This window comes from Mytilus galloprovincialis, chromosome 9, assembly GCF_965363235.1.
Source record: "Mytilus galloprovincialis chromosome 9, xbMytGall1.hap1.1, whole genome shotgun sequence".
Classification (NCBI taxonomy): domain Eukaryota; kingdom Metazoa; phylum Mollusca; class Bivalvia; order Mytilida; family Mytilidae; genus Mytilus; species Mytilus galloprovincialis.
In genome coordinates, this window is record NC_134846.1 from 53,801,785 (window position 1) to 53,818,918 (window position 17,134).

Below are 17,134 nucleotides of genomic sequence, written 5' to 3' on the forward strand. Positions count from 1 at the left end.
ATGTATGGCAAAAGTTACTGCATATGCAACAAGCATGGATAAGTTGTCTGTTATTGGTGATTAAAAAGATATTTATTATTTTGTGCTGTAAAATAAAACTGAAAACAACAGGAGTCATTTCCTTTATATTTAATTTATTTTCATGGTCTTCATAAACTCTAAATATGTGAGGTCACATAGACCAACGTTGTCATAAACTGTACCCCTGATACACCCACTTGGTTTTTTTTCAAAGTTACCTTTATTAATTGTTCCATTTGAGTCCGACTAGTTAAGTTACTTCTAGATATTTCAAAAATAAAGAGAATTTTTTTTAACCTTAATTTATACATTACATGTCAAGGTAGTATTAGGATTAGGAAAACAAATGTTATAATTATTTTTTCTCATAAAAAATGATTATGCTAAAGGCAGATAGATGACCAGATCTCTGGTTAATTTATAGTTTTTGTGATATCCTGAACAAAGGACAAAATTGGTAAATAGAAAAACCATCTTCTGAATCAATTTTACCTGATTATTGATTAGTGAAAAGAGGCACATCAAGGGAATTACAATATAAAATACACTTGTTTATCTTGAAAAAACAAAGCTTTATTAAATCAATGACAAAATAACATTTATTTTATTTATTTGAAACAAAAACCACATATTCTAATAAAAATAATCAAAGCAGTTTTCTGATCAAAAGTATTCTTTTTCTAATCCCATGTTAAACAATAGTATCCAAAGTAAATTCATTTGACTATTGTTGTGAAATATTAATCATCAAGCACTTCAATTTAACACAACACAATTTATTTGGATGTTATTATTAGATATACTATGGGAAAATACTATTTTTCAAAAATGAAATTATACAAAAGTGAAAATTCATCAGATGAACAAATGGACATGTTAATTGGAATCAAAAGCCCCACCCAATGTTTTAGAATTTTCATATGTTGCATGTTGAATGATTTTAGTGTACCTGCATAGTGGAGAAGAAAACAAAGACCTTGTTGTTGACAGGATTGATTTGTGATGTAGACATTAAACAAATCAATGTTTGTGTTTGGATGTTGAAATTTATTTTTATCTCTGGAAATATAAATCCAATAATTATTGATGACACACATATGAACGGGTAGGTTTTACAATGACTAAATGTTGTGACGTGTTTGTGTGAAATGACGGGATGTGTGTTATTATTTTGTATTTTTAATTACGCATGTAGGGACCAGGTAGATATCGTTCGTATTCGGAGAATTCTCCAACAGAGAGAAAAAAGAAAACAGATAGCACGAAGGTAGTATTGCGTGATGGTTGCACAAAAATTATGCTTTTAGCTATGGCTTCTGGCTATAATTTTATTTCACAGTTTGATTTTGATTAATTATCTATCTCTATATAATCCTCATACTTATTCATTTTCAGTTTTAATTTTCATGTAAATCATTGTGACCCCCTCATACTTAACTTTTTGGTGGACTCCTCATATGAGTCTATTATTTTATTTTTTATATAATGGGAGTTTTGTGTATGTTATTTTATCGTAACTTTTTAGATATTGTCGATTTGTTTCACTTCAATTATCACTGGCATGCTGTTCCCTTATGAATGTGATAATGTTTTACTTTTTAACATCCATTATATATTATAACATTTTAAACTTTCTGTTCTCAGAAAATTATAGATTGCTTAGGAATGTGCAAGTAGATTTTTTTCTGTCTTTGTTATGTAGGCAAATTTTGATAGAGCAAAATACCATTCTGTGGATTCATTTTAGTTCGTTGAATACCAATTTTTGTTGAATACCAATTTTTGTTGAATACCAATTTTCATTGATTTTCTGAGTATAGGTGAACCATAAATTTGAATGTACAAAGAACAAATTATCTATAGGCTTGTTTACAGGCTTGTTTACAGGCTTTGCAATCTCAAAGTCAAATATTGTCGAAAATGATTTTTTCCCTTGATCCACAAAAATTGGTACCCACGAAAATAGACGAATCCACAGTTTTCAAAATACATAATAAAAGTAATTTTTTCCAAATCTATGAAAACCCAAAAAAAATCCTTATCAGACAATAGTTCCTTAAGACTAAAAGTATTTGTATATTTTAGGCTTCTCATTATGATTTGGTACAAGTTTTTATGCTGTTTGTAGTTGCTAGTTGGACAGCAGATAGTGACAGTATTACCAAGTTTTATCTAACTACTCTTTTGTTTTAGTATTTAGCTTTTGCAGATTTTAGTTTATAGACGCCTGATCCATTATCCATAAGCACATACATGTTTTATTTTTATTTTATTTTATTTCTATACTTTAATTATTTTTTTATTTTTTTTACATGATATCATAATACCCTAATGTTAACTTTTTCTAACAAGTAGTGACATATTTATATTTAAAACATGATAAAAGATTTTTTTTAATAATTGGAGAGGAGAAACCTTTGATATTTGATTGATTGTTCATTACTTAACATTCAGTGGCAGATGTTACCTAAATTATACTGCACATTTACAAGATTATTTTGAATTATTTAAAAAAAAAACGATTAGATGCAAGAAAACTTCAAACTCAAAAATTAAATGGATGATACAATTATTGTATTATTGGTACAGAAATATTATTTACAGAAAGATGATCTCACATGTCATTGATATGAACGTGTTTGTAGATGAGCATGAAAATAGTTAAGCATGAAATTCAACTGGTATTGTAAAATCAAAATTAGGTAGACCATAGAAGTTCCATTGAATTTTCTAAATCTCAATTCTTTTCCCTTTTTGGAAACAAACTTGGATCCACCACTATTAGGTTACATCATCATCATACAGTCATACAAAAAATTGTGGTATTGAATAAGCCGAAATTACATTCAACTAACCTTTGATACACCCTAACAAGTACAATTTTCACTAATGAACATTTGCATCTTTCCATGACTTTTCTCAAATTATTATGTAATGAAGTGTTATAATCCAGTTGTCTGTTAAATAGTTCACAATACCAGAGTTTAAGTGTTCAGTTTAAAGACATATAATTATATACTAAGATCTAATGGATCTCTCTTTACTTTCAGGGTGCTGTCCATAATCCTCCCATAGATAAACCAGGACAGTTCAGTAGATAGTAAGTGTTCGTTATGTGTTGCATGGGTTGCCTCCCTTTTGTCATCAACTTCTTAGATAAATGATATTTCTCTAAATTATCATGAAATATTCAAAAATGCTAAAGTTTTGAGAAGAGCATGTAAGTAATTGTTGTATAAAGTCATATAAAGGTTTTAGAAACATTTTTGAAAATACCAGACGATACTGCAGCTAAGTATTCATCTTTGCAAAGATCCAACCATATATAGAATGTTTACCATGTATCCTGTTCTTTTTGCATACTTTTGGTTCCTGTTACAGTATTGAAGCTTTGTAGTGTAAATACTACATATTAGTTTTGTACTGTTAAGAACTAGTGGTACTTACTGTAACAAACTGTTAAAACTTTGTCAGTGGCTTACTGTGTAAATGGCATTTAGATTCTGGTGGATAGCTGTCACATAGGCATTCATGAATTTACGGAAGTTTTTTGTGGGAAATTTGATTTCTTTTTTTATGCATAAATTTAAATTTAATTTGTTTTGTAATTTTCTACTCATTTAAGAGCCTCCTTCAGTAAAACAACATGATAAGAAGACCATAAAATGAACTTGAAGATGTAAACATTTGGCCTGTTCAGGTCATCATATAACTGATATCAGATCATAAAATTAATGTACCAATTATTAACACATTGTAAAAGTATGTTTTCTTGACCAAAATAGGAATGATAATGGCTAAAATATTGATGTTTAGAGGGCCTTTTGTTAAAAATAGATGTTGTTTTCACCTTTGGTTACTTACTTGACCCTACAGGCAGGTAAAAACAATAAAATAAACAAAGTGTTATAAATTCTTACATCATTATTGATCAACACATTTAAGTTTGTGTGATAAACATCAATAGTATAATCTATTGTACAAATCTGTCTCTGGTGAATTGATGCAGCAAATTCATAATTCTATGTGTGTACTTTTATGGGTTAGACAAATAAATTATTTACACATTGTGAGGTAAATTCAGTTAAGTCGGGCAGTTGATGCTATTGATATAATTGCAAGTGTCAATTCATCTAGAAATCTGTATCAATGAAATTCATTATTTTGCCCTAAAAAGTATTCAAACCTTATTTTCATTGTAAGGCAGCTGTTACACATCTATCTCTCTAACTTTAGACCTTTACAAAATTTTATGTTTACTGTACTATTTGTACTTAATTTTACCAAATAGTGATCAATTGAAATTGAATTTACTAAATGGAACCCCATATTAATATTGACAGCATACTGTATCGTCCGATAACCAAAATTAAGCAACATCGAGCCCGGTTAGTACTTGGATGGGTGACCGCCTGGGAATACCGGGTGTTGTAGACAAAAAAACGACCGTGCAAGGGCTGTATAGCCAGTCAAGGTCGTTAAAAACTTCCATATTTAGAAGTTTCACATTCATTTGATTTTGGTGGATTGCACTTGACTACCAAATTAACCCTACACAAATAGATATAAGAAGAAGTGGTATGAGGGCCAATGTCCAATGGGACAACTCTCCATCCAAGTCACTATATGTAAAAGTAAAACATTATAGGTCAAAGTCCTGCCTTCAACACAGACCCTTGCAGGCTCACACCGAACAGCAAGTTATAAAGAGCCCCATTCAAACAGGAAAACCAATGGTCAAATCTATATATAAAATGAGAAATGAAAAACACTTATGAACCACATCAACAAAAGACAGCCACTTCATTTACTTTTCATTTAAATTCATTTAAAAGGCCATGACACATGAATGATAAATACAGCACAGTCTTTATTGCCTTGTTTCAGACTCAAATTGTTAATAAAAACAAAAAGTGAAAATAACCCATTAAAAGAAAGAACAATGCTTCTTTTGGGATATTCCTACCATTATCAATTTTAGTTTTGATAATTATGATGTCAACGAACATTTATTAGTAACATTTTCAACAGCTTGTTTTTTTCTCATATATACATTAAAAATGATTAATTACAATAATAATTGAACAATTTTGAATATTTGAATTGAATTATGGAAACAATGTGATTGTAAAAATACAGATTTTGTTTTGGGATGGGAGGTTTACAATCACAGCCGAAAAGGGGATTACACATTGTAAAACAAAATGCTTTGATACTTCTAAGCAAATCATAATTGATTTTACAAATTGCTTACATAAAACTGTAAATCATAAATAAGCGTATTTTATCACAATGCAAAATATATATACCAGTAAACACGACAGATGTTGCATAATAATTTTGTATCTGCAAGTTAAAAGTTTATTATTTTATGGATCAATGTTTTTTTCACCTTCATTGTTTTCCTGTTTGTGACACCTGGCCTTTTATTATTGAAGACCTCATTCCCAGGTAATTACAGGTGAGATAATCAAATACCTCAGGTAATTTATCAGCTTCATCTAATTAAATGAGAATAGATAAGATACATAATAATAGTATTTAGAGACAGATTGCTTTGTTTGCCCACACAACATTTATCGATGTATATAAACACCAAAATGAAAACAGCAATTAAATTTGGAGTTATCTCCCTTTAAAACATAAGGTGAACGTTACATTTGAGTGACTTGATGCAAAATAAAGGATTTTCTTTTTCTCACTTCACTTCATATGATTATTTTAATATTGTGATATAGTTGTGGAAATTTTATGATGACTTGTGAAAAACATGGATTTAATTTTTTGTTATGATTTGTAAAACAGTCAAGGTGAAGGCTAATTTTAAATGACCCTTTAAAAAAAATTGTGAAGACAGGTAAAAAAATATTATCTGACGTTTTGGTCACTGTGAAATAACGTTATGTGATATTACGATGCTGACTCTGATTGCAAGATATTGCGGGTAAGTTTCACCTAATTTTTTTTTTTCAAGAAATATTTTAAAGTTCAGTAAAAAGATTGAATTTAATTTTTCGCAAAAGATAGTTTATGAGAATGAGTGACTGAATTTTAGCATAATAATATACATGAATGACAGAAGTTTTTAACAAGAGTGATTTGGAAAATGAGTGTTTATGTAAACCACCTTGGTTTTGTCCAATAATACTATTATGTTATTCCAACAAAGGCATCCTTTTTAATTCTTTCACCTTATGAACGCAAAACTTATGAAAATATGAATTAATATCCTATTTGAATAAAATTTCAATTTGATAACAATATGAAAGATCTGTTTTCTATGATTTGATTTTAAATCATGAATTGTCAATATATATTTAAAATTGTTCAGTAATAACTTATAAGTGTGTCTTGAGTCCAAATAAAAGGTCAGATTATATTACCTTGGGGTGTGGATTTTATAGTCATTTACAAAGCAAGTTATCTGCTTATTTTCTACCTTAGTTTGAACTATGTAAATATTGGGATATTTTTTAAGTTTTGTTTAGCAAGCAAGTTTAAGCTGCCCAAAACTGTCCAGATCGAAATTGTGCTTTTCAAAATCATATTTTTGTCAGCTAAACTTTTCTTCCTATCCAAATAAAGACATGAAAATGGAAACCAAGGATGCGAGTTCATTTGCAGAATATCTAACTCAAGATTTGTGAAAAAGGTCATTTATTCAGAATATCATAAAGCATTATATAACTGACAGTGATGGACAATTATGTCATCAAACAAAACTGAATAAATGACAACAATTGCAAAGGTGGGGAATAAATACCGCCACTCATCAATAAACAAATTACAAAACATAAACAAACAATTATATACAATCAACATATATATGATAGAATAATAATACTAAAACTTTTAAAAAAAAAAGAGGGTGTAGGTGGGTGGGAAATTGAAAATCTTTACTTTTCTGGCAAATCAAAAATAGCGTCTAGTAGCATTCAGTGCAATTGCGATAATGCGGGCGCAACTTGACGCTTGTTGAAAGTTAGCATGCACTTTAACCTCATTGGTCAATTAAAATATTTGTGGCCAATGATAATTAGTATTGACCCTGATCATGCCATGACCATGCTGACCTTGACTGCCTGTAATCGAAAACTTGCATAATTCCTAGACAAAGACCATGGAAATTTTCGGTTTCTTATTACACCATTGATAAGAAATAAAACCTACACAAGTTGAAACAGTAGCCCATAAAGCTAAAATTTAGTGTATAAAAATTTACTGCCAAAAATGTTTTTATTATAATAAAACTTATTTTTTGTCAGCTAAACTTTTCTTCCTATCCAAATAAAGACATGAAAATGGAAACCAAGGATGCGAGTTCATTTGCAGAATATCTAACTCAAGATTTGTGAAAAAGGTCATTTATTCAGAATATCATAAAGCATTATATAACTGACAGTGATGGACAATTATGTCATCAAACAAAACTGAATAAATGACAACAATTGCAAAGGTGGGGAATAAATACCGCCATGATCCCCAAGTCCCTGAGTTGGGGAGACCGCCACCCGAGACATCCTTGGAGACTACTTTTTATGACAAAAGGAAAAATTCAGAAAAATAACATATCTTTCAACTCAAAACATTAGTGTAAATAAAAAAAAAAAAAAAATTAGGCAGAGCAAGCCCTGTTGACCTCTACCGTAACTGTTTGGCCAGTAGAAATGCCAATGTAAAGCAAACCCTTTTGACCTTTACATTCCCATGTCATACTGCTTGAAGTTCATCCTATTACCAACATTAAAGTAACTTAAATGTGTAAGGTACGCAGAGTGAAACAATATAATCAAAGACAAAATACATAGTTATATATAAAATTTAGCAAAAATGAAAAAATACAATACAAATATATTTACATATCATTTTGCAAACAATATTGAACAATGGATTGAGCAAGCCCTGTTGACCTCTATCCAATTTGACATAAAAGTCTACTCTAAATAAACGCAAATAAAAGAAAATAGTAAAAGATAGAGCAAGCCCTGTTGACCTCTACCAGCTTAATTAATACATAATGGAAAAATATAATTTATTTGGCAGAGCAAGCCCTGTTGACCCCCGTCAAATCATACTCAAAAATTATCCATTCGAATGTAATTTTGCAATGCATTTGATTTCCATCTACCCATTTGTTGTATAACAGATAAAGATGTGCCTTTAGCTGCTTCACTTGTTGCAGCGCCTATTCTAAAACTATGACCCTTGTAATGCTCTGGGCTTAAACCTATACAAATTAATAGGGACTTCAAAGAGGAATTGAAATAAGTGTATGATACTGGTGTACCACAAAGAAATTGAAAAAGGGGACCTGACTTGTGTTTTGCTACCTTTATATAATCCATCATTGTTTTTACAGGGCAAAACATATTACCAAAGTTTCGAGTAATTAAAATAGTCTTGGGACGCAAGTCACTATGTTTATAAAATGTTATTGTGACGGTCATATTTATTGGGACCTGATTTTTATAACCCACAGAAATGTCTGACAACTGTAAAACTTTGTTGTTTTCATTTTTGTTTTTAACAGCAATTTCTCCTATCCTGAGGAAACAATGAAATGCCAAAGACATCATAGCCTTTAAAAGGAACTGATTGAACTGATCCCGTATAACATTGGAAACCGCTAACAATAATTTTGATAAGATCTCTTTTGTAATGGGTAATCTGGTGTCACAGGAACTCCTCAAATTTTGTGTACCCTTGATAATCTTTTTTATCAAAAAAGAATTTGTAGGATCAGTCAAACATTTTAACTTGTGAACATAACTTATAGCAGAAACATAAGATGCTATTGTAGATGGTTTATAATTTTGCAAAAACAGAAAGCTAATAAAATGAGACACCATCATGTGCGTAGATGGATAAGCCTGTGATAAAGGAAAATGTTCCTTACAGAACTGTTCGTATGCTTTTAACATTCTATTATAAGAAGCTTTTGTTGCTGTTGATAGTGAAGCTTGCAATAATTTTCTCGTCATAGATTCAAAAGATGCTGTGGCACTAAAACTGGAGTTGGACTTAACCAAGGAGCTATGTGATGGGCTTTCTGAAAAGAAAAACGAGACAACAAGTCACAGACTACATTTGTCTTACCCGCAATATGCTTTGCTTTAAAATGTATATTAAACTTCAGCGATGCCAAAACTAACCTGCGGACCAATTTCATTAAAATTTTATCTCGTGATGAAGTTTTATTAATAATATCAGCAACCGCCTGATTATCAGTCAAAAACAGTACCTTATGATTTGACAATGAATGCCCCCATATTTCCACAGCAAGAACAATAGGAAACAACTCCTTTATTGTAATGTGTAATTGAAGCATATTTTGAGGCCATTCCCCTGCAAACCAAGTACTGCCAAAAACAGCAGCATATCCCCCATGAACCCCAGCTGCATCTGAATACAACTTTAATGATTCGGAAGACACCCATTTTTGAAACAAAAAACAGGACTTTCCATTGTAATTAGATACAAAATCAAACCATGCCCTCAAATCAGCTCTCGCTTCTGAATTAAGTGTAATTCTATAATGAGGACATGAATGGCCAATTGTTAGATCGAATAACCTTCTAAGAAATGCTCGTCCCGGAACTACAACACTACAGGCAAAATTCAATAAACCTAAAAGAGACTGTAATTCTCGAAGAATAACTTTCTTTTTTACCTTAAATATGTTAAGGAGACCCAAAATTTTTGCTATTTTATCTTTTGGTAATCGAGCTACCATAGCCCTAGAATCAATCTCAATGCCATAGATAATTATCAAAATCATATTTCTTGTAATAATGTTTGTTTGTCCATATCTTTGTCCTCCATTCTTCAGTTGACTATAGCCTAGAATGATAGAGAGAGAGAGGTTGATGCATAGGTGTTTCAAACCATTACTTACTTCAACTTAAAGATATATCAAGTAAGGGGGTTGGAAAAGATGAAATGCATTGAAAAATGTGCACAATATGATGACATGACATACCAAGGAATACTCAATGAAGAACTGAATATGAAAGGATCAGCCTTTTTGCAATAGGGTTCCCCTTCCTTCCCCAAAACACACACACCCACCTGTTCCCCTCTGTTAAAGTTGGATCTATGAATATTTGTTACATGATATGAAATATGGATGGATGGACCAGACGAAACTGGAACCTATAAAATCAACAAAAAGAAAGTAAAACAAAGAACAACCTCATGATAAGTTATATTTAAGTTGGTCATCGTAATTGAAAACGTAATAGATAAAACTCAGCTGTTGAATTTAAAAATAAATAAAAGAAATATTTCTTGGTACATTGCCACATATTTTGTATAAGTTATAAGTTATATTAACAAGATCATTATGATTTAAGTCACATGCCTAGTTGACAAAAAGAGATAAGTGCCAAGAGAAATAATAGGGACATTTACTACTGTATCATCATGAATGAGTTTAAGGTAGTACAGTATGTTGTTTGTAACACAATCTATTCTGGTGAAGAATGTTGCTACTCTTGTTCTTTCATCCATAATAACCATCATATTGAAGGGTCTCTTTGAGATAAGAGGAGGCTACAAAAGATAACCTTAATTTCTTGCCAAGTCAACAAAAATTCTATGGTATTAACCTGCAAAAAAACCTACAAAAAGACTTCCTTTTTAACACCCCCCTTTTTTGGGGGGTTAATCGAATGAGCATAGGCATACATTAACGGTGGGTCAAAAAGAAGATCTGTATTCTTGTTACTTGTAATTGTTCATTTAGATTACTAGTAGTATGTAATTAACCCGTTACTGCTAAGTGCACCGCCACATTATTTATGTATGTGCCTGTCCCAAGTCAGGAGCCTGTAATTCAGTGGTTGTCTTTGGTTTATGTGTTACATTTTTGTTTTTCGATCATTTTTTTTATATAAATAAGGCCGTTCGTTTTCTCGTTTGAATTGTTTTACATTGTCTTATCGGGGCCTTTTATAGCTGACTATGCAGTGTTGGCTTTGCTCATTGTTGAAGGCCATATGGTGATCTATAGTTGTTAATGTCTGTGTTTTTTTGGTTTCTTGTGGACAGTTGTCTCATTGGCAATCATACCACATCTTCTTTTTTATATATTCAATACTAATCATACCACATCTTCTTTTTTATATATTCAATACTAATTCTGTTTTGATTCTCCTATTAAATAAGTGCAGTATTCTTGTGCAATACAATCTTTAAAAATATAGAATCAAATATTTGGCATATTTTAAGACCAAAGAATCTAAGAACTGGAAGTGAGAAAAAAAAGAAAATTCTTAAGATTAAATCAGAGAGATGACATTTTTTCACTGGATTGGGTTTCATTTTTTAAGTACACCCATCCAAAATGTAATGCTGTATAAGTCCTGATATAATTATAAGATTAAAACATATAAAATTACTGGAAAAAGTACTGACATAGGCAAAAAATGATATCCAGATACTTTTATATGGACTATAATTTGACTAATAATCATACCAGATATATGCAGAGTTTATAGTTACAGATATCATATTTTTACTTATATATAAAAAGATACTATTTATCTTTAAGACATAAAGGCTTATTATTACATACTGAATATGATACTTAAGAGAAAATCTTGCTCTTATATTAACTAGTACTGAATCAAGTGTCTAGACAAAAATCTTTCCACTAGCAATGCTATACATAAAGATAATTGGTATGGCCTAATTTATAATAATTTATCGAAGTTATGTTTTATTCATAAAAAGAGATTTTTAATTCATATTAAAAATTTGTCTTTTGATATCATTGTGTCCAGTGACCTATAGAGACTTAGGGTTTAAGTATTAGGGCGAACTAATAAAGAATATGTCAGATGTCGTACCATCTTGTCTTTTTGTCAAAAGATCAACTTAAAACCTTTTATTCTGCTTTTAAAAGGATTAATCTGATAAAATCGGATTATAGAAACAATCGACCACCTCTGGAACTAAGATCTTTTAACCAGGTCTACTGTATTTTATATGGTAGACATACTGTAAGCCTTAAATATACATTGAAAAGAAAAACTGTTAACTTTCATCTAACTGAATGTCAGTTGATTATACCTGTAGTTTTTGTAACATACTTACTTACTTAATCATTTTTATGTTCTTGAACATATAAGTCATCAACATATGAATCAATAACTTTGACCTAATAGTGAATTAAGTAATTGCCAAAACAGTGGTCCTGACCATGAAAATTGACAGAAAAAATCTTCCCTGAATCACTTTCCTATTTTATTTGATTGGATAAGTTTTGCTTAGGTCTTTCAAGGACAATCAGGTCAATATAGGGACTTCAAGATCTTCAACTCAAGAAGTTTAATGTATATACAATATGTTAAACTCTAAATCTTCCTCATTCTGGGAAAGTTGTGAATAAATAACTTACATAGCCTTTCATCCATCAGTGACAATTCCCTGTAGGACAAAAACATTACGACAAACAACTAAAAACACTCAAGACAAGGGTACTGACTGTAGGACAAGCACAGTGGCCTGTACAGGGGGTTTATCATAATCAGGTGAATACTGGTTATGAAAGGTGTATAGGAGAATGACTGAAAAAATCAGTTGAGAAAAAAAACCACTGGTTCAAAGACTACAAAAGTGAATCAACATTAACCCTGTTACCCAAAAAATACCTGACTCAACGATTTAACAGTAAAATTGTAACCTTTATCAATAAGTAACCCGTTAGAATGGTAAAATTGAAACCTACAGTAGATAAACTTTTTTTCTAATTATGGTATAACTTCTCCATAGGCGGATTTAGGGGGGGCCCAGGGGGCCTGGGCCCCCCCCTTTTTGGGGAAAAAATTGGTCGCTTATATAGGGAATCACTGAAGGGTAACTGGAGCGGGCCCCCTCTTAGGTCAGTCAGTGGGCCCCCACTTATGAAAATTTCTGGATCCGCCACTGTTCTCTGACTTTCCATTCTTCATCAGTAATTATTGTAGCCAGTATTTGTTCAATTGTTCTGGTTGTCATATTGAGAGAATGTATAAAAATCATAATGCACATGTAGTAGTATTATTATCTGCAGATATCATTTCTATCTTATGAAAGTTTTCCAGGTGTTTGTTTGTTGTTTCTTTGATGTTACAAATGTAAGTAATTCCATTTTCTACAATGATGTCAGAGAGATATTTCAAAGAGATATACACCTGTAAATGGAATGGTATTTGTTCTAATTGGGATCTGTTCATTATGAAATTGCCATGGCATATGGAATTGTAGCACTTATTTCAGGCACATAGCTTTAGGACGATCTGCTTGAAAAACAGTGTCATGCAAAATGACTCCATGAGGACAAAATTATAAGACCATTAGCATGTGTTAGAATAATAAACTGACATTACAACCTTTCATCAGACGAGCCATAATCTAGCCTTTATTCCTATATAATCTCTCATCCTATTCTGATGTCCTTATTTTGCCTGGTGTTGTCCTTAAGGGAGAGTTAAAAGTGTGAAACATCCCCACATTAAGTCAATGTAAAGTATTTCACAGCTTTATCATCATGTTATCAATGATAATTAGCAATTCTAATGACTACAGATAAGTCATTATATACAGCTCTTTATAACGAATGAATTTATGCTAATATTTTATTGAAAATGTCAATGGCTGTGCTAAGTTTATAGCACATCTTTGTTTTTAATTTTGAGGACAAAAATTAAAATGGAGCTTATTGCGTCTGCTGCATTAATCAGATAAGTATTTTCAACTTTCATGATAATAATGAATCTGTAAACCTTTATTAGTTACACCCATGAGGGTGTTAGCTCAATTTGATGTTTTTAATTTACACCAAGTGATAAAATTTAATGGTTAAAGAAAAGGATAGCTTTCAATGATTTGGGAGGGGGTCTTTCAGCATTTTGATCATGAAAAACATAATGAATGCAGGATATATAATTATATCTTGATGTAGGTATATAAGTAGGGGTGGGGAGAAGTTATGTTGAGTGGATGTATAGGAGTTACTTTCATTAACAAATTATGTTTAAATTGTTTCCCAATTTTATCAATAAAACTGAACTTTAAACAACTGTCAAATGAGTGGTGGGTTTATCTAGCTATAAAACCAGGTTTAACCCAAGTCTTTCCTTGGAAACTGCCTGTACCAAGTCAGGAATATGACAGTTTTTTTTCAGTCTTCCTATTGGTTGACATTTATATATACTAGTATATATGGAACGTTTGATTTTGTCCGGACTTTATTTTTTTCTCACCCATTGGGTGCCCTTGTTATAAAGTTTCTGTACAATAGTAATGGCAAAGATAAGTTTGGAAGTATGCAATGTCATTTTTAGTGGGCATTCAACCGAAGTATATATTCTGTGTGGAATTTTTATGGAAAACTTAATTATTTAATTTCACATTGTTAAAATTGAATCTTTTGAAGAAGTAAATCAAACTTTCAGGTTAACTGCCTGATTTACTTCTTTAAAGACTTGAAATAAAGTGCTTAAAAGGACATAATTAAATTCAAACAGTGACAAGTATACACCATTGAAATGTCAAGCTAATCAAGCTAAGATGATAACTCAATAGTAAAAGGCCATCTTAACTTTAGATAGCTATAAAACATGGTAAATAAACATATAAATACCTATATCACCAATATTGAAAAGTAAATGTACCTCATACTTTATCAGTGAGGGATAAAATTGATTTCTCTGCACCCACACAATAACTCAGCTGATAAGTTTAAAAGGGCGAGAGGTATTATCATAAGGATAAAGAGAGATGCAGTAAAAGTTGTGGGAAAAATAAAATATTGTCAGCACTTCTTTTAACAGGATTGATATACTTCAATGCCCCCTTTTTACATCAAAAGAAGAATATGTAAGACAATGAGGTAGTACTTAGATCATGTTCATTAGTTCCAGTTATAATTGCTTTGGTTTATGGTGATGTAATAAAAAAATATATGTGTTTCTGTAATAATGAATTTCATATGATGACAGACTTTTGTTGCTGTATATCATTTGTTTTTTGTTCATTATTTTGTACATTAAGTTAGACCCTTTGATTACTTGTTTAAATTGTTTTAAATTTGTCATTTTGGGGACTTTTATAGCTGACTATGTGTTACAGGTTTTACCCGTTGTTGAAGGCTGTATGGTGACCTATAGTTGTTAATTTCTATGTCATTTGGTCTCTTGTGGAGAGTTGTCTTATTGGCAATCATACTTCATCTTCATATTTTTATATGTATGAATTCCAACAATCTTAAGTCTGAAGCAACCTTTTTTATTTCCATGCGTTCTTTTTTTTCTCAGTTCAATCACTTTGTACATGAAACTGCTGCATTATTATTGTATTATTTGTGCATACTTTCATTAAAAAAAAGTACCTAACATGAAATACTATTAATAGATACTTGAAGAAAGCAAGTTTTAGAAACTCCCATAATTGGGTCCTTTTTATCTTAAAAAATTATTTTAAAAATTGAAAAAAATAGATATTTATAAATTAGGATTGAGTCTTCCCCCAATTTGACCTTATTTCATGGACTTCTAATTTAATGACCATATGCTGTATGTTCAACTTCAGTAGATATGATTATTTTGGTTAAGAAATAATCTTATATGACTTCTGGATCTATTAAAAGCTTTTAAATGCAAAGTTTATAATTTTTCTTAACTTTATACTTGTAGTACTGAGGGTGCCCACACAAGATTAGCAGCAGGAGCAGGTGATAATAACTCAGATGAAGCCGCCAACCAAGCAGACTTATATAAACTGGTACAACAAGGTGGGGACATACCAATACGAGGACTACAAAAACCTGGACCAGACAAATCAGGAAGTAGGTTCATTCAACATTTTATTTCTACAGTCCACACTCCCCCCTTTTATTTGTATCTCATAGAAAAGATTACAATATTTATTTTTTAAGAATGTTTGAAGTGTGTATCAGTATGTATAATATAAACTCTGTGACATTAATCCCAAGTATAAACTTCAAATCTATACACAAATAGGTTGTTTAAATGAAGAATTGTAAACACCTTTTATTTATACTTTATGCATAGACACATTTTAAACTTCGATGATTTCACATTACAAACAAGTAGACTACATTTGACACTGCAGGGTGATAACTTTGTACTATTTTCCTGGTATATCAGACCAGTTAACATTCCAAGCTATCAGTGCACCCTACTGATGTTTCATATTTCTGCTTTTGTTTTTTCTGTTATGTTCAGCCTTATTAATTTAAGACAGAACTTGACTTACTTTTGAAAATATTTGAAAGGTAAAAGTTAAATATGTGAAATACAAAGTATTGAGATTTTTTTTCTTTTTTTCTCTCTGTTTGTCATGTGATCAAGTTCTGTCTTCTTTGTCTCCAGTTACCATCCCTAGCATGTATTTATTATGTTGTGCAAGCTGGAACATTCCTATGAATTTATTAGACAGAATAACATGTGTATTCAACCATGAAATCCTGGATATCATGTATATCATTTTGTGATATAAATATATAAATGTTTATGGGTTTCAGAGCAGATATATGCTAATTTTACAAGGTACAAGGGCAGATATTAAAAACTATTGACCCAATTGCATTGTTGTTTATTTGATGTGGAGTAACTGGTAACCTGTTTTAGACCAGCAACCAGCAGTATACATATTTAAACTTATGTTACCATAGCAGTATAGCTCTTTATTTACAACACTTGTACAGTATATGATATCTACTGTATATAAAGACTTCATCCAGGATAATAATTTGTTTGTTTAGACTAAGGTCACATACAATAGGATACTTCTGATAGTACCTGAGATAAATAAATCATATAGATTTTAGTAAGGAGATGGACAATGTCAATAGTATTGAGATCTTTATAATTATATTTAACCTTGAGTAAACTGCTGAAGTGTAAGGGAACTAACTCTAGAGATAAAGATAAATAAGAACCAAATTTTAAAATCATTCATAGAAATTGTTGCTTTGTCATTTTAGTCATTTATTATTTTTCACACTGTTTTTAAATGATGTTGATTATACTTTTGCACAGGTTAATTTTCAGGAAAAATACCTCTGTTAAACGATCTAAAACTAAGATATTAAGTTTGAATAAGTATC

The 17,134-nt window shown here is 30.9% G+C and overlaps 1 protein-coding gene across 30 annotated transcripts in view; it reads left to right on the top strand.

Annotated features, from left to right (window-relative positions):
* The window catches only part of LOC143045293 (uncharacterized), a 127,456-nt gene that overhangs the window by 88,795 nt on the left and 21,527 nt on the right, over positions 1-17,134 (top strand). For 26 of the 30 annotated variants that reach the window (XM_076217701.1, XM_076217710.1, XM_076217708.1 and 23 more), the window contains 3 exons: positions 1,217-1,288; positions 3,072-3,121; positions 15,699-15,850. In XM_076217701.1, coding sequence (XP_076073816.1) covers positions 1,217-1,288; positions 3,072-3,121; positions 15,699-15,850 — 274 coding nt within the window. The remainder of the gene's footprint in view (positions 1-1,216; positions 1,289-3,071; positions 3,122-15,698; positions 15,851-17,134) is intronic. The other 4 variants (XM_076217700.1, XM_076217709.1, XM_076217712.1 and 1 more) reach the window with 1 other exon arrangement.